Source organism: Rousettus aegyptiacus, unplaced genomic scaffold, assembly GCF_014176215.1.
Source record: "Rousettus aegyptiacus isolate mRouAeg1 unplaced genomic scaffold, mRouAeg1.p scaffold_m13_p_4, whole genome shotgun sequence".
Taxonomy (NCBI): domain Eukaryota; kingdom Metazoa; phylum Chordata; class Mammalia; order Chiroptera; family Pteropodidae; genus Rousettus; species Rousettus aegyptiacus.
Genome location: NW_023416307.1, coordinates 47,870,903 through 47,895,153, shown reverse-complemented (window position 1 = coordinate 47,895,153; position 24,251 = coordinate 47,870,903). Strand labels below are relative to the sequence as shown.

The following is a 24,251-nucleotide window of genomic DNA, read 5'->3' as shown; positions in this document are numbered from 1 at the left end:
TCAGTGATAATCAGGTGTAAAAATGTTGAGAGCCTATTTTTCACTATAATGCATCATATGTCAAATCTAACAACTTTCTGAAAATATGATTAAAGTACAGTAGAATGTCTATAAGTAAACAACAAGCTATAATGTTAGGACATAAAATGCTTGTCACACTGCTTCCAGATCACCATATACAGACAATAATCCTATGACTCAAATAATTATAAGCACCTTAGGCATTATAAAATATCATATAAAGCATTATGCAGCCAAAAGATACTACCTGAGACAACATCAACTATGTCACAAAAATAAAATGTTTTGGGTACAATGCAGTTGAATTCAATGTGGCAGGGACAGTTAACATTAGGACCTGCTATTTTATGTTTGTGTTACACTGTAGAGCCTGAAAAAAAAAAGTGATAAAATATACAAAATTATCTGATCTAGCAGCTCACACGATAAATATCTAGCAGCCAGATTTCTCCTTTGCCTTCTCAAAAGGTAATCTGGCAATACAGGCTTATTGTTGCTTCACAAATCCCTTCAGCCACCTGTGTGTTAAGTAAATTAGATTTATATTCAAGGTTGGCTTTAGTCTCAGTATACTTTAATTTTAGACTTGCTCTGTCCAAACAAAACTAACCATTCCATCTGATGATGCCAGAAATTTACAGAGGCACCATTTTTTTCTCTAGTAATAAAGAGCATTGTTAGTTATTATAGTTTACAAATCAGTTTTTAAGTACATTATCCTCATGCAATCTAGTAAGAAAACAGGAGTATTATATTCATTCTGTGTATATGTGTGTATGTGTGTGTATTTACATCTACCACTTGCAACTCCAAAAGCTAACTGGCTTAAGGAAAATCACAGAACTGGCTTAAAATACAAATGATAAAGATAAGTTGTACTGTATATATATCTGATTAACCAGTCAATAAGTATAGATATGATCAAAATCCTTTTTTTCTTTTGATAAGGGAAGATTAAAAATTGGCAAATTTTGACTACTTGAAGAGAGAAAAGGTTCACTGTTGAAAAAGAAAGGGCATCAAAGTGGGGACACTAGCAATACTAGCAAGCTTAAGGACTGGACACAACTGCCTAGGCTCAGTTTTCATAATCTTCAACTGAGCAAAGAGAAGAGGTACCGAAATATTTATAATGAATGACAGTAAAAATAGTTTTGTCCAAGAGTAATAAGTTCTTTAAAATACTACAGACTTTATTAGAAATAAAACATATGTACAAGACTTTATTAATTAAAATACGATTGCAAAAATCTCAAGGCAATTTATACACAGCTTACTTGAGGTGCATGGAACCTACTTTGGTTACAAAGCCCCATTAGGGCAAATTTAAGAGCACCCAAATTTACATAAAACATAAACTGAAGGTGGTAGTTTGTCTTGAAAGAGGTTTTCATGAGTATTTTTCAAAAGGATACACTGACTTGCTATTTTAAACAAATCTCAATAGAGTATGATTTGAAATGTGATTTGTACAAAACATATTAAAGGTAAAAAAAAAAAAGCCTAAGATGAATCAAAATTTAAAAAGAGCATGAAGAAAGTTATATATCTTCAGAAGTATACTTAATAAATACATAATTTATTCTACTTAAATACTTAATTGGTTAGACTAGAATAGTGGTTAGATACTTTTATGCTCTTGCCTACTATTTACTAAGTGTTTTGGGAGATGAGCCAAGGCTACAATAAATCACTGCTTTATCGACCTAAATTTTAGTATTTCATTATAATTCACATAGTAAAGTCTTTGAGAAAAGGTCAAATACTCACCAATGTTTTGGTGTAACCTGGCTTAGACTGATGACTTCATCGAGGATTTCATTTTTAGCTTTCTCAAATAGTTCATTCTAGGCAATATAGATACAAGTAAGTAAGATTTTCATATGATTGTCAATCTGTCCTGCCATGATTTTTAGAGATAACTGAAAGGAAGGCCTCTGGCGGGCTAGGATGAGCTTAGATTTGAAGCATGCATGACCAGCTCTTCTGTTCTAGACGAGGACAGAGAAACTGACACAAATATCTACTCATTCACTTCATTCTGAATGTAGTTTTTTTCACATAACATTTGTTCAGATAAATTTTTCACATAACAAATGTTATATGAAAGTATCAATACATATTAATTTAGTATATTAGTAAATTGATGCTGTGTTTTACAAGTGGTGGCATGTTAAAATCAAGGAAAACCAGTATTTAAATCCCACTAGAGTGTAGTTTTCCACAGTGAATATTGAAAAGGTACAAAGTTGTATACTTGTAAAAAGTTTACATTATGTAAATACATTAATTCTATAAGATCTTTAAAAAATATTCTTCATTTTTTTAAAAATATTTCTGAACGCTTTTTGACCTTATGATTCCCTAATTATTTTTTTAATATTATGAAAAAATAATTTAAATTATTGCAGAAAAGATTGCTCTTAAACATGTATTCTTGCAGCTGTAAATAAGTAATCATGGTCAAAACATGCATAACCAAAGCAACTTAGCTTACCAGGTTTCACTCATCAAAACAAATTTTAATAGAGCACAATATTAAATTAGATATATACAAAACATATGAGGTACACAAATTTTACCCGGTCTAGTTCTCGCAGGCGAGGATAGTTATTCTTCCACTCAGTTTCAAGGTTAAAACGTGTTGCTGAGAAAGAAGGAAAGATTTTCAAGTTTGAGGACTCTCTCTTTTCCAGATGCAGTGGCTAAAGGCTATCTCACAAAACTTCTACATTAATTGAACTTCTGAGTGTGCAGCTTTGGCTAATGAGTACTTTGGGGTCTCAACATCTCAGCATCTCATTATTGCAACAGTTTTCCAAACTAATCTCACTGACTCTCTAGTTTCTCCATTTTCAATCCACAAAACATGCAGCTGAAGTGGTTGAGTACAGCAGCTAAGAGCATGGACTCTGGATTCACATCATAAAGATTGAAATCTTGGGTCCACCCCTGTATGACACTAGTGTACTATCTACGTAAGTTACTCTGTGCTTCAGTTTGCTCTTCTGTAAAATGGGAATAATAAGAATACTTACAAGGCTGCAGAGTGACTAATTGGGACAAACAGGTGGAATTTCTAAATGGGAAAGGGGAGGAAAGGTATACTCTTACCAAATGAAACTACGGAAGCACAGCCATGGAGCAGGGAAGTGTGGGATTCAGGAACTAGTACAATGTAGCTGAAGCACAGGCTGCTCTGCTTCCCAACACGATACCTCTTCCCCCCAAAATGGAGGACTCTGAGATCACTATAGTTTCCTAAGCTCTTTCTTCCAAACACTACTTCAAACTTTCTATTCTATTTAAACTCTGCAATGTGCTCCCAGCAATGCTTCCTCTGGAAGGAAAAATTCTGTTTTTGTACAACAACTGAAGATTCGTATTTTTTCCATTTTCCACATATTATCTAATAGTAAATGAACTAAAAGCAACTGTTAAAAGACAGGGAGTAAAGAATCTAATGGGTGCCTAAGACTGCCAGCCAATAAAATGTCTAAATTTGTTGCCTTATTTTAAAAATCCAACTTACCTTTGAAACTATCAGCCTGTTGTTCAACTGACTCTCGTACCATTTTCCAAAAGCAGTCCGATACAGCAAGGCTTAAATTTCTTGTAGTCACTTGGTGTGCCTTTAGCATGCTTGTCCTATAAAAAATTGTAAGAGTCAAAGTGTATTAAAATGGCAAAAGGAACGTACTATCACCAAGTTTGAGAATGTCCTTGTATAACCAAATGAGAATAACTACTCCAACTTTCCCCCAATACTATGAGAAATGTGTATACATATTTAAAAATGTGTTGATTTTTTAAAATCATTGCCAGCGTGCACAGTGCCATGTGATGAATTGCTCCTAAATCTGTCAGAGCAGTTTGAGGACTTGCTTATCAGAAACAGATAACTATCTGGAAAAAATTCTGGAAATTCAATGTTAAACAGCTATAAACAAGCTTTTAAGTCAAAAGGGTTTAAGCTACTTTCTCACTGTAAAATCTTTAAATATTTAAGCAAGATACCTACTTTAGGAGTTTTGAATTCTCAAAAAATTCTTCTTCATATTCTCTTATTGCTTCAATGCTTTCAGAGCTGTTTCCTAGGGAAATATGATGAAGTTCTCGCTAAGAAAATTAATGTTCATTATTTGAAAACAATAAAAACTTCAATTATAATAATCCATCTTTTCATACCTTTTCCCGTTACAACAGCAAAATAACCTAGAGCTTTCATTGGGAAGAGTTTCCCTTCAATTATCTGCTGAATCTATTTTTAGAAGTGAAAAAAATAAATGTGAGATGTAGGTTTACATAATTTTAAAAACCATAATATAATAGAGAGCAAATTTAATGATGTTGTATATGTATTTATTTAAATATATGCATTTATTTAAATATACAAATCTGTACAAAAGTATTAAAATGTAAGTCAACTGCGATTTGAGGAAAAAATAAATACATTTAATTTTAGTATACTAAGAAATGTATTACTAAACCATAAGTACCAAAATTAAAACTTGGAATGATGTGTAGTGCTTTGGAAGCAGGCCTTAGTTTGAATTTCTGCTCTGCCACTTACTACCAATGTGGCCTTAAGAATGATTACTGATGTAAGAACCCCTCCTATAAGATGAGCTGCATCCCTAAGTTAACACCGACACTCTCACTCTTCTCATATAAAAAAGGACTGATGTAAGCTTCAATTGCATTTCAAAAGAAATACAAACTCACTATCCTAGAGAAGAAGAATAAGAAATGAAAGGCAAGAAGAGAGATGGGAAGGAGACAGAGAAATTTGCTTCTACCTCACTTCTCCATATCATATCAGGACCAATACTGCCTCTGCGAGCCTTACTCACAGAAGAAGTCAAAGCGGAGGTCATGGAGTTAAAACAGTTAACACAGCAGGCCTAAGACTGCTGTCCTTAGATGGCATCTGAGAACTTAACTGGTAAACAATTCCCTACATTAATATGAAACTTTGCCTAAATAACAGTAGCTTATTGTGGAAGCAATGTGGTTTATGCTGAACATCTGCTTTCCTTTGGGCATCTGGAATTTTGGTACTTGAGAGCTCCTACATGACCAGCCACCAATAAAAATCTTAGGTGCTGAGTCTCTATGAGTAACTTGTTGCTGGAGGGATTAAATTTGTCCTTTGTGATTCTACTGAGAAAGGACTCTCCGAAACTTGAGTCTGCTTTCTTCCAGACATCTCTTGTTTCTTTTCCTTTTGTGATTTTGCTTTGTATCCTATCACTGTAATACATCTTAGGTGTAAGCATGACTATGTGCTTGAGTCCTTGAGTTCACAACCAGTGAACCTAGGGGAAGTCTGTCTTGGGAACCTCTGACAGAGAGGCATACTCTCAGAAAGTTTCAGTTGGGAAGGAGAGAAATTCTAAGCAGTAGCACGAGGGATAGGTACTTATATATGAAGTTGTTGTTCAATGGGGAAAAAAGATATAATAATGATAACAGACAGAAGCCACTACATATATAACACTTTTGTGCCAAGCACTATATCGACCACTTAAAACAAATATTTAACTCATTAAAACTTCACAACTTATGAGATAGTACCATGAATATCTTCATTTCCAACAGATGAGGAAGGCTATACCACTCAAAAAGTTAAATAACTTACCAAAGTTTACACGGTTAGCAAAGGGAATAGGCAGGATTTGCAATCAAGCAATCTGGCTACAGATGCTGCACTCTTAACCACTATCTTGCCTTTATAATTAAGTAGAGAGACTGCCCTAAGTCAAGACTTGAACCCTAATAACACCTATACATAACATTACCTTGAAATTAACCTCTTTCCTTGTTACAGGAAGGGAGAGAAGGAAAACTGAACACATGTTCGGAAGTTGAATTTCAGAAATGAAAATGACCCTAGAGATGACTAGATGTGGCCAAGGACACATACAGTTGGTGGTAGAGCATGGATAAGGATACTGAGACCGGACACTCAATCTAATGCCTTCTCTATTATAAAAATTTTGCCACATAGTATTTGACCAGTTAGAAAAGGTAATGTTTATCTGCAAAAAAAAACTTGGCACACATAAGGTCCTAAAGGAATCTACACTGCCACTAGTTTTACAAAGTAACACCACCGATGAGGTTAATGACTGTGTCAGCATATAAAATATTAGGGTATGCAACATAAGCAGTTTAAGTATTTCTAAAGCAAACTAACTATAACTATGGAATTTTATTCATACCTCGAAATCACATTTAATTAATTTACTTTGTTTTTAGTGAGAACCAAGAAAAATCCCACCACTACTCTCTGATAAAATATTCCTTAAGAATTTTTTTTTTTTTTTTTTTTTTTTTACAACCAGTCTCTGTCATAACTGGAGCACATACAAAGAATCTGTTGTCACACAATAAAAGAATTTGCCCTCACCCTGCTTGGGCTAGCCACATTTTTCTCGGCCAGGTCTACTTTGGTCAAAACAAATATTGTCCTTTTTCCGTGAGGATCCATTTGACTGACCAAATCTGTAACAATGCTGCGTTCGGCATCCACAGATCCATCTGGAAAAAATGAAAAAAGATAATGTAATAATTGTAAAGTAGATTTTAAAAACTTCCACAGGCTACACCCTTCAGTCTACATTATAATAATGAAAATTTTCTTAATACATTTTAGCTATTCTAGCCAATAAAAATGTCTATGACGCCTACAGTAAAATTTATCAAAATATTCCCAACTTTGATTCTATTTACGAATAAAATAAATGAGGAAGAAAGGACAAAATATCTTGTATGTTTACATAACATGCATATTTAGAGCAAAACGTGAATTGCTAAAGAAGGAAGCATATCAGTGCAATTAAAATCTTTTGATGAGATTTACCTTGAATACATAGTATGATGGCATTAGGATTCTGCATATAAGCTTTGCTGATACTGAAAATAGTTTCCTTTGTGTCAGGAGCCATGCCCGATGTCACAGTCTTAAAGAAAAAGGTTTTAAATGTCATTAAAAGTGTTTTCCACAACAGGAATAAGATAAAATACATGTTTTCTATATACTTACATTAATCACACCTGGTAAGTCAACGAGCACCATCCTCTGTAGTCCCGGGCCTTTTACATTTAAGGATATGGTCTACTCAGGGGGAAACATAACAAAATGAAACAAAACTAACTGTGTGGAGGAGTTTGTTAAAAATTCTTTGGTGACACATAGTCTGAAAATTCTGTAACTCATTCATTCAGATATGGTTCTCAGAAAGAAGTTATTCTTTTTCTGATCTTAAAAGTAATCATTCTAGAAAATTACCCACGAAAATGTACATTATTTGAAATATTAAAAAAAAAAGTATTATCTTAGAATAGCTGCAATCTAAAATCTAAACATCAATACTAATATCATGATTTATTTCAAGTCATAAATATTGGATTCCCATAAAACATTGTTGAAATGAACTGCAACACTCACCTCAGGGCTAACAGTGCAGCCTTCTTTCACATTTTTCCTCATTCGGAGTTCTATTTCATGTCTTAATGCTGCAAGCTATGAATGGAAAACAACAAAATCCTAAGAAAATCTTTGGTTAACAAATATTCCATTTAGTTGTCTTTTAGAGGCTTATACAGGTCATAAAGTTACACACATAAATCTCATAGGAATTCTACTTACATCTTCCTCTTTGGTAAGGTCGAATTCCCGAGAACTATCTTTAAATAAGGCTACGTGGTGAGGACCTTCACTTAGAGTCACCTGAAATTAATGGAAAATCGAGATGTAATAATGCATTTATGATTCATATTAATTCCCATGGCACTTACATGGTCTAGACAGGGCCACTGCACTGCACAAATCCAGGTGTCCCTTCATACTAACATCAGGAGTATCCTTGGGGGCTGTCAACATGGCAACACACAAACCACAGAATTCTTTATTCGTATTGTGCATACATCTGTCACATATATTATGACTGCCCAACAAGATGGCCTAAAATGCTGCTGCCTCTCTTGTTTTGCAGTTAATGCTATACAAAACTATCCATCTAAAACTTTCAAAAGTAAAAGAAAACCTTGCATTTTAACATTAAAGGTAAATTTAAGTAAGGACAATTCATTTATTCAACATCTATTTATTGAGAGCTAACTGTGTCAAGAGTTTAGGTGGGGAAACATGAAGAACTCACTGTCCCTGGTTTAGATCTCACTATACACTGAAAGAAATACAGAGATAACAGGACACTGTAGCAAAACCTAGGATGCCAGAGCAGAAGGTAGTACTAACTACAGGGCAGCTAAGGTAGCCTTCCCCCAAAGGCATGATTTGAGCAAGACATTCTCTAGTAACATATATTAACAGTCAGTGGTGTCATGAGAACTTCTAACTTTACATATAATTTTCAATTTTAACTTCTCAAGCTTCTCTATACTGATGAGATTCACTTTTAAAATACAATTCCTTCTACTGAGTTTGGCTAAACATGTGAGATAACAAACCAAAACCAGCTATTTGAAGGCATGAGAGAGCAATCTGAACCCAAAACTCCAAAGGATTTGAGGGGAATATTCCTGCAGCTATTTTCCCTCTGGGCGTCTGCTGATTTGTGGTACAGGGTGGCCTGAGATAAAAGCTTGTAGCAGTTTCACTGGCTTGACGGGACAAAATCAGAATTCAACAGCCACAATTTAAGGTGCCATGCTCCCAGGGAAAAGTGCACAGCAGGAAGGAAAATTCCAAGCTTTATATTCTGCACTCAATTTCCCTTTAAGGCATTTGCACTTTAAGAAATGAAGCAGAAAGAAGCTGCTAAAGAGGCTAACATGCTAAGTCAAGAGTTAGGCAATCTCTCTTCCAGCAGAGACAAAAATCTGGAGTTCAGAGTCTACCAATGAGGAGAAGGTCCTGTTGGAGGCGTAATGGCAAACTGGAAAGAGACTAGTTCTGCTGGTTTCAAGGGAATCTGTCCATGCTCTATCAGTCTGTCAGACTAGTTCTGCTGGTTTCAAGGGAATCTGTCCATGCTCTATCAGTCTGTCAGAAGAAAGTGAACTCCTTCCTAAAATATAACATCATTCACAGCCACTGCAATTAGGTGTTCGTAATAATGTAATAATCAATGTTGTTACAATTGATTATAGAGCATGATAGGAGATATAGTCAGTTCATTTTTTTCTTCCTAAACTAGAAGTATCCCAAATGCCCATCAATAGTAAAAAATAAACTAGCTTGACAAAACACTGTTGAATTTATAGCCAGACACCCTACAGTGCACTCTGTATAAACTGAATCACACCAGACTGTTGCAGTTACAATAAACAGACTTCATTCCTGGATGATTTTAGCATCAGCCTCATTATTTCATTTTCTACTACTATTCTGGCCTTTATTCTTGGTGATTTCAATTTTCAAATTACTCTATACCTATATCCACCAGCTCTCAACTAAAAACAAAACAAAAAAACTCACAACCACATAGTGTCCCCTTAAATTTGTGTCCACAGACCTTACTGCGACTTCAGTATGACTCATCAATTCTAGTATTTCCCAACTTCCCTCTTCAACTCAACCCTGGAGTCACCACTCGCCTAGAAAAGACTTCACACTTCCCTATTACCTCAGCCTTCCATTCCTTCTCTCCCCTCTTTACAGATGATCGTTTAGCTTCCTATGTCACTGAGGCAGTGGAAGCAATCAGAAGGAAACTTCTACATATTCTCCTTACTTGTCTCCACTGTAAATCCATTGATCAATCCTCAGTCTTCGTCTTCTTTGCTCTATCAGCAGCATTGACATCACCAATTACTACCTTCTCCGGGATACTTTCTTTCCCTAACTTGTAGCGCACCAATGGCAGGGTTCTGGTTTCCCTCTTATCATACTGGCTGCTCCTTTACAGGCTTTTTCCTTGTTTCCTCCTCCTGCAATCTCTTAATGTTGGGAGCACCCAGGACACAATCCTTTCTTCTCTCTTCTCTGTCTCTACTCACTCCTTTGGTGATCTTACCCAGTATGATCACGGCTTCAAAACCACCTTTAGATATCTGATTATGACTCTTAAATTTGTCTCTAGCCCAGACCTCTCTCCAAACTTGTATATCTGACTGTTTATTTGTTAACAGCCCTCAGCAAGTCCAAAACTCCTGTTTTTCTTCCCCAAAGCTAATTCACACTAAGAGAGAATACCCCACGCCAATTACAAGCTAATTTATTTAGGCCAACAACCTCACAGTCATCTTGACAACTGACTTTCTCTCTATATATATATCAAATATGTCAAGAAATCCTGATTCTACTTTGATAAAAAAAAATCCAAGCATTTCTTACCACTATTTCCCTGATCCAAGTATCACCTGGATACTGCAATAGCTTAGACCTGGTCTCCCTTGTTCTACCCATATTGCCTATGTCTATTTTTAGTACAGCAGTCAAAGAGAACCTTTCAAAAAGTAATGTTGTACCCTGCTCAAAACTCTGCACCGGTTCCCCATTTCGTTCAAAAACAAAAAACAAAAAACCCACAAAGTTTGCATGATGCCCCTAAGGATCTGCTTCCGCCAGCCACCATTATTCCTCTGACCTCATCACCCACGACTCTTCACTTTGCTCTAGTCACACTGGTCTTGAACATGATGGCCAACTACCTACCTCGGTGGCTCTGCACTAACTTACTTCCTACATGGAATACTCTTGGAGTAGATATCCACATGACTTCCTCCTTCACTTTCTGCAAGTCATAGCTCAAATGTAACCTTATTGATGCAGACTACCAGCACCCATTTCCCTTGCCTGGCTCCACTTTGTTTCTTTTTTGCGCAGCACTTACTACCTTCTAACGTACTACATAATGTACTCATTTATTATGTTTATTATTTATTATGTCTCCCTCTACTAGAATGTACCCTCCATTACGGCAAAGATCTTTGTTTTGTTTACCAACACACTGCATAGAACAGTGCTGGCACATACTAAGAACTGAAAGAATATTTGTTGAATGAAAGACTCTGTAGCCACGGACTTTCTTCCTGTAACCATTAATGAATTATTAGAGCTTCTATATATGGACAACTTGTACACCAAGTCTCAGCCTCTTTAACCTCAATGACTTTGCTCCCTCTCTCTTGCATCATTTTTTCTCAACTAATCATTACATACAGCATATAAATATCTTTAAAAACATTCCTTTGACCTAATATATTTCAATGGCTACTGTATCATTTCCCTACTCTTTTGCACTGTACAACCAGAAAATTATCTATATTTACTGACGCCACTTTCAAGATTTTCATTCTCTTACTCAGCCTTTCACTTACTTTACTCAGAGTAAACTCCAAAGGCCTAGTAACAACTCAGTATACCTTGGCCTTCCACTGTACCTCCACCCTCCTCTCCTGTCTTTCTCCCCCCACACTCCGCTTCTGCCACACTCACCTCCTGGCTGTGCCGCCTAGTGATTTCTACAATAGAAATAATTCCAAATGCTATATGCTAATTCTTTCTTTAGTTGAAATTCTTCATTGCAACAAATAAACAAAGCTTGCCGAAGTGATTACTTCCCTAAGGAACTTCATTCAGATGGCCTATTTTCTTACCTTAACTGGAGAGCGTGTCATCATCTCCCCAGATCCTCGAGGAAATATTCGTGCCTGAGCAATCATTTCCAACACACTAGTTTTTCCAGCACTCTGATCTCCAACCACAACAACCTTACAGCAATACAAATAACATTTATTTATATTATTCGATACAAACTTAAATTTAAATATGCTTGAACGTTGCTGAGATTTTTTTAGTCTCTTCAAATATCTATGGTTAAGTGATTTAAAAATACTATCCATGAAAAAGTGATAGTTGATACATGTATGTACATGGAGAATATAAATAGCAAAACATGAGTTGGATCCATTATTTATAGCCAAATTTTTGTTAAAAACTTGTGCTAATTTAAACCACTATTTCTAAAACCACATCATTCATGTTCCACAAATCTTTTCAATAGCTAGTTTACTCTTTACAAAGATATTTTTAGTTCTGAGGTAAAATTTCACCCATATGCTGAATTTAAGCCACTGTTCGGGTACTTTAAAATCATGGATATTGCGAATATATAATGCCAAACATTTGATAACCTTCCTTTATGACACATAAGTATAAGTAAACAAATGGATCAAAATAGTCAAACAGCATTTAATGCTTAAAACATCATCTAGAACACATAAATAACATTATATATGTAAAAAAATTCATGTCTCTGGTTCTATCTATGTGTGTATATAATCATGGGTATATACTGTGTGTATGTGTATATATACTTTTTTAAAACCTAAAGTGTTTTTTGCTAACTGGCAAGTTCACTACATATTAATTTTCACTTACCCTTGGCAGATGATCTTGTGTATTATAACTGGCATCATAATCAGATAGAACATCAAGAACCTCAGAATACATGTCAATCAAAGATTTCTACAAAATTAAAAAAATATCGAACAGTTAAAACATTTTTTAAAAACCACAGATGTATCAAAAAAAACCTGATAAATTCAAAATGTTTTTCCACAATCATATTGTTTTTTCTTAATTATGTAAATACATATTTATAATAAAACAGTATTGAATAAACTTCTATTTTTTTCTTATCTAATTTATTTTATTTAGAGATATATGGATTACTAAAGCACATTAATTCAGAATTCTCTAACCTTCTAATTAAATAGTAAAAGAGGGCAGTCATTTTATACTGAAGAGTTAATATTAAATCCACAAAAAAGGAACACCATTAATACCATAAGGTCAAGTTCTTACTAACTGAAGGTGACTAACTGAAAGGAAATAATCCTTTGCCAAGTTTGGTGTGTATGTCAGAGATGGAGGTGGAGATGGAGTTGGAGATGGAGATAGACATAAATAGAGAAACTGAACAAAGGATTTAGAGAAAGAATCACTAAGAAGATTATGTAAAATCAGCAAGTATGACTGTGTAGTCTGATAACTGCGCAGACTAACATGTGAGAGCACCAGGGGCAGACATTCTGTATTGTTTCTCTCTTTATGTAGAACAAGGATAAATACAGTGCCTGGCGAATAACAAGGTTCAAGTAAGTATTTGATGAATAAATGAACAAATAAACAGGCCAGGAAAAAAGGGTTGCTATCAAGCATTTAATAATTAAAGGTATGTTTTAATAATAAGGTACAAACAAAATAAAGCCCTACAGTTTCTTTCATCTCTTAACACCTAGAAATAAATGGAAAGTAACCACAATCCCATCCACCTAAAATAAACAAAAAAAAATTCTTTAAATTTTCATTACCATTTTATTTTAGGACAGAAAATATTGTATCTAAGATAAACTCTCAAAATATATTAATAATTGGACATGACTTTTCTCAATTGGCATGTGTAACTTGTAAATAAAGTCATGCTATTTATCTGCTCTATGCAGTCATGATTTAGACTCAGAACTAATATATGTTGGTTAAACTATAATTACAAATTTTTGGACCATGGCTACAAAATATATGTGCATTGATTTATTGTAGTTTTGCTACACACAAATTCCTCTTTTCTTACATGAGATGTAAGTTAAAAGAACTACTTCAATTTAATTTAGCACACACGGCGTGGTTTAGTGGGCAGTAAGATTTAATTTATTGATAACGATAAATACCAATATGTCGATAACAGTACCAGCATATACTTTTTCAAAAATTCTTTAAAATGCCTAAAGAACCTTCCAGAAGAAAATGTTAACTCTTTTAAAACTGAAGAAAATAGCCTAATCATTCACAAGCAAGGCAATGACAATAAGTAATATATAAATGTCTAGCAACTCACAATTTCAATTTTATAGCTATAGAAATTAAATAAGCCTAAAAGCAAACGAGAGATTTAAAAAAATTAAATTGATTCATGAGAAAAGACTGCTAAAAACGAAGATTTTATAGGCAAAGTATAGAACAAATGCCTGAAGACTATCATTTGTGAAATGTCCTTATATAGAAAGAACCTCCCTATCCCTGAAGGATATCAGGTGAGAAAGAAAAGGATGATAGAACACTTTATGGTTCCTTAAACAGTAGTATTGATGAACACACCATTTGAAGTGGCAAAGTTCTGAGAACTAACACAGTAAGATAAACTTAAAATACCTTAAGTTTTCTATGATGAATGCCTTTATCATCTTTCTGCAACACTAATTTTCTCAATTCTTTATTCTCCTTTTCTAACCGCTCCAAGATTCTCTGGTACTTTAACTGCAACAAAATAATAGCATAATTATATAAGAAAAAGATGAGTTAATAAATAATATTAATTAAATCTAAGTTAAAAGCTTCCAAATCTTGAAGTCATATCTCCTATTTTAAATAATTTCATTTACAAAGCTCCTATGAGAATGTTGAGAATAAATTATGAATATCTCATATGAACAATGAAATTCATTATAGTTTTCTATTCTAACAGCATTTTATTTGGAAAATTCTTCATTGTAAATTCTTCATTTACAATAAAGAAATCAAATTTAAAAATACTGAAAAATGAAAGAATTTAAAGCACGTTCTTAAGCACGCTTGGTGAAGCAATATTTCCTATTCTACAAAAATTTTAAGTCTTCATTATGGGAACATTCGACAAAAATTCAAATTCTCCCCATTCCCCATATTATGTTTTAACTGAAATGATATAAAATAAAATAATAATAGCTAAAAATTACCAGAGCATGCATTTATGTGACAGGCCTTTTAGTGAGTGTTTCACCTGCATTAACTTCCTTAAGCCTTCACATGAGGCAAAAGCTACACGGATTAGGAACCTGAGGTTAGAGATACTTCATGGCCAAAGAGTTCTGAAAGTACATCTGAGTCAAGGACTCAGATTCTTCCAAGTTTTGGTAAGTTCCCACAGCAGAGATTACATATCAATTTTTTAAATACTGATATAAAAAGAGATTTAAAGAAGAGTAATACATTTAGATTAACTGTTTTGTCAAAGTACATGCTTAGCTATGCACTTTTCTTCTCAAATAAATGTGATCCTTTTCCAATTAGCCTTCTCTGGTGTGTACATTATTTCTTCTCTAAACTTTAACAATATTTGGAAATTATTAAGAATTACTTCATCCAACAACCAGAAGAATGTTTATGTCCAACTTACAATATCATGGCTTTTATAATGGAATCTATTTCATATAAAAAATTTTTAGGTTTACTGTTATCTTCCAAGACCAGAGTAAGTAATAAGAAATCACTGCTCTATCCTCAGAGAATGTCCAACTTAAGCCAAATTAAATAAAAATGTATTATGTAGTTGAACTATATAATACGAGACAGATAGAACTATATGTTAGATTCTACTATTAACATTTTTTTACAGAACTTGTTCATTTAAATATAGTAACAGCAGATATAATAAAATTCTGGCAATATCACAGAATTAGATCTTTGCTATCTAATATGGTACCCACCAGCCGCATGTTCAGTATATAAATGAACATCTCGCTAATATTTTTATACTAAGTACACATTTAAATGATATTACTTGGGATATAGTAGGTTAAATAAAATATATTATTAAAATCAATTCTACATATTTTTACCTTTTAATATAAATTTTTTAAATTACACATGTGGCCTGCATTTCATTTCTACTGGATATCACTAATATAGATAACCCCATGGTTTATTACATCATAATTCTCCATACAGTCTTTGTGTCAACGCCCAGTGGCTAACTACTACAATCACATAAGTTGAAGGGTTAATATCAGTAGATTTTTCACTGGCTCATTTCTTCGTAAATTTGAAAGTCAATAATGGGGTCCACAAAATTTCTGGGGATGAAACCATTCTTTGACACAGGTGCCAATCTGTAGCCATCCTGAAGAGGTGTGCTATTGGGCTGTCCTCCAAAACTCTACACCAATAATTTTCAGACTCAAGAATGCATCAGAACCTTTCGCGGGCTTTCAAAAACAAAGATCACTGGGTTCTACTCCTAGAGTTTCTAACTCAATAGGTCTGGGATGGGGCTGATAATCTGCATTTCTAACAAGTTCCCAAGCGTGCTACTGTTCCTGAGTCCACACTTTGTGACCAATGATTCTTAACCTCTGGCTGCAGATTGGAATCAGCTGGCTGGGAAGCCTAAAAAATATATATGGTGATGTCCAGACATACCAATATATAGTCAGGCATAAGAATCGATGTATAGCAGCTATCAAAGAAACCTGTGACTCAAAATATACTAATTGTTTAATATAAGCCAAATTATCCCATTGTATTGTATTCTCTAAAAAGAGAGACCAAAGAAGTCTTTTTAACTTTAAAAAAACTTCTTAATTACATATCATATAAAATAACTAACAATGGAGTGGGTGATAGGTAATTATGCACCAGAATGTTACCAACTCATTACATTGCACAGGTCTTTAAAATAATAATTTTATAATCAACTATAAGTAAAGTAGTACCAGAAATATCTTTAGAAAAGTTATTATCTGATTGCTTTTGGGCTTTAGAGAAGCAAAGGAAAAGTTCCAGAGGGCCCACTAGACTCAAGTCCAGTTTCTTTAACTGTTACTTAAAATAATTAGCCTATAAATGTAAAAATGCAAGCATAGGTTTACATAAAGACAGCCATTTTCCCCACTTTTTTTTCCTACAGTAGCTTTTCTTTAAAATTAGAAGCAAAAGATTTACTCAAAAAGAGGTTTTACACATAAATGAGTCAACTACACTTTTCGAGTTCCTTCTTTATTCCTTATTTCCCAATTAGCTTTTACATTTGTCTATTGATAATAAAGTCATATCAATAAACTGTTCCAAATTTTGCTTTGCTAAAAAATTAAATTTCCACATCATCAAACTTACATTGGCATATAATAAAGTCCCTAGTTCTTTTTACTCATGAAAATTACCTGAGTATGCAGAAGTTCTTCTTGAAGTTGGTCAATTTTCTCTTTGTCTGACACCTAAATATTTTAAATAAATTAAATTGATTTGATTACAATTATGTTTATATAGAGTGTAAAGTAAGTTAATTTTTTAAAAAGTATTTTTAAGAGTAAAAACCATTGGCTTTATATGCATATTTAATCAAATCAAATTTTAAATCTATTTCATCAATAAAAATAGCTCATCAAAATTTTATATTAAATAAAACTCTTAAAAATCAACCATTTTCCTTTTGTCCTTCCAGTCATTTCTTATGGTTTGTTAGAAAAATAAGAGATCAACACATATGGTAATTATATTCTTCATAGGTTGTTTTGTGTGCGAGCACAGGCGTTTGGATGGTTGGAGAAATAAGGCATTGATATCCCTCCCTACAGAAATTATTTGGTGAAGTCAGATACATGTTATCACTTATAGCAACTAAAAAAGTTCATTCGTCATAGTGTATATTTTAAGCAAATGTCATTCATTTCTAGTCTATAATTAGGAAATATTAATAAATGCAAAAAACAACTTGCATTTTCAGAGCTCAGAATGGAATGAGATGTTTATAAATTCCGTTCCAGCGCAAGATATGCTAACCCATACATAACGTAGCGAATGCATCAGTAGCAATGAAGTCGAGTAAAGCAACTAAAATTAATTTGACATAAAGTAGAACGAAATCCACAGGTATTGCGGAAACTACTTCAAATTGTTATTAGTGTTAATAGCTCTAAAATATCCAAAAACAACAAATAACTTTATTGTATAACAGGCTTTAAAGTAGTCACAATTCTAAATATAGAACACAATGATCAAGTATAATTAAAATGTCATGTATGACAAATACACATAACTGTGCTTTGTTTCCTTAGTGAGTGCCAAAGCTGTTGTATTCAGTCTTTCAAAATGATTGTTAGTTTCTGATAATCAAAATTTGTAAACATGAATTTATTTCATAGGAGACAAAAATCAAGTTAAAATTCATGTAAATCATTGTTCATCTTCATTCATTGGCTATTTAAGCAATCAAAATATCATGGTTGCAAATATATATGGAAAAGTTTGAAATAATTTGCTTATTAAGGTAGACATCAATAATTCTCATCCATGCAATAAAAAGTTATTTTGAGATTTTAGTTCCTATTTCCAAATACTTTATCAAAGTTTTCCCAAATACTTCTCTTAAATAAAAATGGCAATGCTTGCTAGCAACAATAGGTACATATTTTTTCCTTAAAAACCTATGCCTAAAAATCTCCAAATATGATTCAGTAATTAGAAAGAAAAAATAATATAAAACAAACTGTATTGCTGTTTTTTCATTCCTGTATAGGAAGCAGAGACTTGTGGATAGAATCTTTTTTCATGTGACTACATTTGTGTAAAATAGACAAGAATTATTCATAGTCTCCTCAACTGCAAGAAAACAAGAAAGCTGGAGAGGAACTCAGAACCCAAAGAACAAAATCTTGAAGGCCAATGAAGAAATAAATAATTCTACATTTTGATCATATAGCATGCCATCATACTTTAACAATGTGGTTATAAAAACTTTGTTATGCAGATTAAATTCCCAATTTATTTTAAAAAGTACTTTGATTTACTTTGTTCCATTAAATATTCATCCAACTGCAGCTAAATTAGTATGAAGTGTATTAGTAAAAACTGTTTTAGTTCGAATGTGAATATTTAATGATTTCATGCAACATAGAAAATTCAACATATCTTGGGAAATAATTAAGAAACTAATACAATTACATTAAAAAAATAGAATGTTTACTACAAGCCAAGAGCTTAAGTTAAAAGGTTAACTTAGTAATTCAGTAGAACAAAAAGGGTATACAAAAAGTTAAAATAGTATAAGGTCATTAAAATATTATAAACACAATTGTTATGCTAATATTAGTATTTAGGAATCATGATTTAAGATTTTTATAAATTCAGATTTTTAGGAGTATTTAGATTTATCATCTGCCCTTCTGGCATAATTGTTAGGAATAACTCATGTATAGTTTTACCTTCTATCTGCTTAGTTTAATAGAACACAGAGATTAATGTTGTAATTCATGACAGGTGGTGGTGGAGTCAAAAATTACACCAAATATTTTCTGGGAAACAAGATGAAAACCTTTAGGTTTACTAAATGTTAGAGATTAATAAGAAGATATTTACAAACTTTCTTAAGAAACTAGCACATGCTATTTTCAATCTGGCATTTATTCGAGGTCTTAACTAGCAATCTGGGTATATTTTATTTAGGTGCACTTTACTGGTAAAATTCGGCTACTTAGGACGAATAAGTGCTTGTCCTGTTGTTTAATATATTGTTTGCATTATGAAATTAATTTAAAACTCACCCTGACAGAAATGAGTATCAATGGTCTTGAAACCAGAGCTTTTCTACAATTCCAGGGCTGTGAAACTGATGGAGAAAGAGCGGAATCCTCCGCAGAAACAAGCTAAAGCTGAAAGAGAAAAACCTTTACTAGCTCCTCACAAAAATCAAGCCTGATTTAAAATTTTTAAGTATGACTTCCTACTAAGCCACTGTGGCCATTCTGAAATACCAAAATATATATATACAAAAGACTATAAAATTTCTACGTATGTGTACATATTCATAGGAGGCAAAACAACCAATGGCAGGTTAATCTACTGTCATTGCATAAACTCTTTGCTCAGAAGACACAGGGAAAATTTATTAGCTGCTACAAATAAGATAAAAAAAATCAAGACCTACTTATAATTTCAACAAGAGAGAAAGAATGATTAAAAAGCAACAAAAAGTAGCTGTGGATTATACCTCAAGTAAACAGCAAATGCTGGGAATGATAAAAATCTTATGAATTAGGACCTTGATCATTATGATAGTGAAGGGCTTAAAAGTCATCTGTGTATTATTAGGGGAATGGTCGGGAAGATACAGTAAGGAAACTACCTTTCAGGATAGTATGAGGGATGATGTTATGGTTTTTGAAGTCTCATTTACTTTCACACAAAATAACTCCAAAGTGGGTAGGAACAAGCCCCGTCTGGTGGTCCACTAGTATATCTTAATAAAATAGATAGGGGAACAGTCCTGTCAGTCACTATTTTACAAATGGGGGAAGGGAAACATAAAAGAGCTATGTGGATAACCCGATAAATATTAGAAATAGAAATAGCTCTGTGCCTGAAAATAGTCTAGAGTAGGCCTCAAATGAGCAGTAACCTTTGGCAATGTAGAAAATGAATAGTATTCACTTCCAATATCCCCTAAAGCATCAGATTCCAAGAACCTTAAACTGTATCTTAATATGGCAAACCTATAAGAGTCATTTCAAATTATTTTACCTTTATGAACACTTAAGAACTTTTAACTAGAGCTATATTCATATTTCTTTATAATATACCAGAACATAATAGTTCCTTCCCCTTCTTTCTATAACAAAGCTAAGAAAAGGATGGATCAGCCTAGGCATCCAATCTGTTACAATATTTAAATGGTACTCTCAATGGTATACAGAATTGAGAATGCTCAAGCACCATTTAAAACACATCTTTCCTTTGTAGCACTTGTACTTTAATCAAGTAAAAAAAATAATTTATTTTTTTATCTACCTATGTGATTCACTAACTGAAAGCTAAACAATATATAGTAGTTGATTCCACAGCCATGGAATTGAGAAAAGCCAGTAAGATATACTGAAAAAATAAATGGAATTGTGATAAGCACTAAGTATTAACCACCACCAAATGAGATAAAGTTAGCTGACAAAATTACTGCACTAAATCGTTATCTATAATTTGGCTGATTCCAGTATCAGAACCTACAGGAAGCTAATTATATGTATGACTGAATCTTTTTTCATAAGATTTGTACATAACTTAAATTTTTTTTCTGATGTGACATAATTAGCTGATTTCAAGAGCTCATAGTATAACTTTAAAATCATTACATTTATTTCATTTTGAGTCAAAGGGCCTTTTGAAACATTAATTTTGGGTTCTACCTACACCGTGGGATCATCTAAAAGTCAAAAGCATATTTTTAAGGACTTCTTGATTGTACCTATAACCACATGTTTGTATATATCTGCTGACCTTTAGTAAAATCTGTTCTTTAGCAATCAGAATTATATCAAATTTCTAATGTTCTATATAACAGTGGGTCCAAGGTAAAAATTTATTTGCACTGACTTCATTGATGAATGAGGACAAACTTTGTGCAATGAATTGTCAAAGTGTATGAGAATAACTATGTCCCAAAGTTAAATCAAAATAGTTTTCTTGTATAAAAAAAATATGAATGTTCTCTACTGATCCATTTTGGCTAAAACAAATACATTTCATGCTTTAAGCAATTTAACATGGTCAACCACAGTCATCTTTTTCATTTTAGAAATGAAACCTTAGGGAACAAGTAAATAGACAAGTTGTCTACAAACTTAGGATGACTAAAGTAACTGGACCAAGTAAATTGCCATTCATAATTCTCTAAATGCAAATCCATGGACCCTCACAGATAATCTAATTTTTAGAAAATATATATTTTTGGTTTATATATATATTTTACCCACTTGAGGAAAGTTCCATATTTGTATTATATATCTTTCATATTTTTTCTTTATCAAAAATAATTTCCCACAATCGGAGTCCCTGAACAGATTAAGGCGACATGATCTTGGAAGAAATGGCTGATTAATGTGACCGCATAGGAGCCCCCTTAAACCATCCATCACCTTGCGCTTCTGTTGGGCATAGCTCGTGCTATACTGGCCAGCAGCTCTGCGTGCTTCCTCTTCATGCTCTTGAATTTGCTGTTGTAAGAGAATGAGCTCACCAAGCAGACCCTGCCATGAGTTTACAGTGAGGAGAAGAGGAAAATTGGGGAGGAGAACAATGTTAAACCAAAGGGCACAAGAAAGGAACAGATGTAAGTTAGGGAGGAATGGACAGCTTATAACAAAAAATGGAAACATGTATGTACCTTTAGAGCCATTATATAATTGGACTCTGTACCATATTTCCATTTTTCCCCCTAAGTAAAATTAGATGTCTCGGAAATATAAAACAGCATAGTTTAAAAAGTGAAAGAAAAATGCAGTAAGTGACTGTTTGCTGAATAAAACAAACTAGATAGGTAATATGAACATATAGTAAAATCTAGACTAACGGGAATGCTCAGGGGAGGTGGTGCTGTAGTTAACTAAATTTCCTAGTAATGGGAAACTCAAAAAAACAAATACCTCAACCCTTATTTTTGAATTGCCAATATGAACTAGTATATGCTCCAGACTTGATACATATGAGAAAACAAAAAAAAAAAAACCTGAAATTTTGAGTAATGTTGACCTTACAGGCCTAAATCTTTTAATTCTCAACCTAATTCTAACAGGACTGAATGGAGGATACATATGGCTTATTTACTTATTAAATTATTATTTTTAAGTAAATATTTTCCTTGATATCTGATATCTTCAATTAAAAAACAGTCCCTCAAAACTATTAATTTGAATTTTTGAGCATCAAGTTAATCAAGGTTTTACATTAATCCATGTATTCTACATGCCTATATATACAAGCTTATTTGACTAAAATTTAGAGTTCTTTTTCTTTTGCAAATTAAAAAATAATGTTTTAGGTACTGTTTTAACTTCATACAACATTAAATAAGTAGTTTGATTGAATATTCACCTTTTATAAACTTTTTGACATTATAAAAATAGCCTCAGAAAATAACCCAGAACATAATAATTACTAAAGCAAAAGTACCATAAAAGAATATAATTAAGATACTGAGATAATATAATTATTAAAATTAATATTAAAAATAAAACAAAACCTAATTTGGACCTATATACAAAATGGTCACCATTTCTCTGTTTAAAATTCATTCCATTTAATAGTCATGAAATATTAATCTGGCGTGGTTTTTACCACAATGTATTCACACATGACACGATACTAAAAAGATCGTTTTCTATACATTATTTTTAATTGCTGCCCTATTTGTTAATTAATCTCGAGAAATGTGGGAGAAAAGTCACAAGCTTATTATTTTTTCAATTAGAAACCCTAAATATATTAAGTCCCAATGAACAAGGTCACCATTTAATTTGCATAAGAAGTATTCTGGGTGAATATGGGATCAGTATTTACCAAATTATAAAAATAAAAAGTTAGGAAAACTAATACTCATTAAAATAATCTAAATTAGGAGTTTCAGACAGCTTCAGAGCTTTTTAAAATAACTGTCCAAAATATCCTGTTTTGTATAATACAATTAGAAAATCTCTTAAAATATTGGTTATCTTTACAGTCAAATTTTAATTAGTAGACTCACCCAGTAAACTTAGTTTATTTCATGTAACCCAAAGACTTATATAAATAAAGAGTTTTTTTTTAAAGTAAATACAAATGGAAAAGTATTTTAAATTAAGGGAAAGTGTTAGCATATAATTTTGGGAATTTTTTGTTTTGTTTGATTCATAATTTTAATATACAAGGCTATAATCATCACCAACAATAATGAAAGGAGCTGACTTACTATAAATCAAAGGATGAAACTAGTGGATATTTCTGCATGACAAGTAAGAGGACATCAAAGTTGTAAGTAACATAACTGAAATTTCAACAATGGCTTCCAAATTCAAAAAAATATATCTTTATAATGCCTTTGAAAATATATCTTTTAAATACTTTTACAGTCATTGATAAATCTATCAAAGAAAAACAATGCCAACTCACTACTCTCATCATTCCCATAATTTTCTGTCACGTTTTTCATCAGGCAGAAAGATACAACTTATTTTTATTCTAAATCAAACTTATTCATTTAGTCACTTATCATAGTTGCTTCTTTTAATCATCCAAGTGTTTAGATTTCTCAAAACAATTCCCTTTTAAAGAAGAGAATTCCCATGTTGGCTTATACAGTAGTGTACCTGTGCTTTAATTAACATATCAACCAGTATTCTAATTTATAAAATGCCAAAGCAGTGAGAAAATATTTCACATTTCTTAACTGTGTTGGTCTATCGGGCACATGATTCTTTTTTTATTTATAGCTTAACAACCCCTCCCTAATCCATTATTTGTATCTATATACAAATTGTATGGTAAATACTCTAATATCTATGACAAGAAAACACCCTCTTTCTAGTGATACCTCACTTTCCTTCCACGTCTGTTACTGAAGAGAAAATATTTTAAGAGAAAATATTTGAAATGAATTGTTATCTCCTGAAAAAGTGTAGGAAGAAAACAAGAATTAGATACAGAAAAAGCTACTTACACTATACTATACAACTAAATTAGGATGCTACCCTTATCCAAT

At 32.7% G+C, this 24,251-nt stretch overlaps 1 protein-coding gene across 4 annotated transcripts in view; it reads right to left on the bottom strand.

The window, feature by feature from the left end:
• The window catches only part of OPA1 (OPA1 mitochondrial dynamin like GTPase), an 81,539-nt gene that overhangs the window by 38,223 nt on the left and 19,065 nt on the right, over positions 1 to 24,251 (bottom strand). For 2 of the 4 annotated variants that reach the window (XM_016136349.2, XM_016136350.2), the window contains 15 exons: positions 21,655 to 21,765; positions 16,912 to 16,965; positions 14,147 to 14,251; positions 12,374 to 12,460; positions 11,590 to 11,703; positions 7,676 to 7,756; positions 7,475 to 7,549; positions 7,070 to 7,141; positions 6,887 to 6,986; positions 6,434 to 6,564; positions 4,210 to 4,282; positions 4,043 to 4,115; positions 3,554 to 3,669; positions 2,604 to 2,668; positions 1,792 to 1,868 (listed from right to left, as the gene is read on the bottom strand). In XM_016136349.2, coding sequence (XP_015991835.1) covers positions 1,792 to 1,868; positions 2,604 to 2,668; positions 3,554 to 3,669; positions 4,043 to 4,115; positions 4,210 to 4,282; positions 6,434 to 6,564; positions 6,887 to 6,986; positions 7,070 to 7,141; positions 7,475 to 7,549; positions 7,676 to 7,756; positions 11,590 to 11,703; positions 12,374 to 12,460; positions 14,147 to 14,251; positions 16,912 to 16,965; positions 21,655 to 21,765 — 1,334 coding nt within the window. The remainder of the gene's footprint in view (positions 1 to 1,791; positions 1,869 to 2,603; positions 2,669 to 3,553; positions 3,670 to 4,042; positions 4,116 to 4,209; positions 4,283 to 6,433; positions 6,565 to 6,886; positions 6,987 to 7,069; positions 7,142 to 7,474; positions 7,550 to 7,675; positions 7,757 to 11,589; positions 11,704 to 12,373; positions 12,461 to 14,146; positions 14,252 to 16,911; positions 16,966 to 21,654; positions 21,766 to 24,251) is intronic. The other 2 variants (XM_016136351.2, XM_016136352.2) reach the window with 1 other exon arrangement.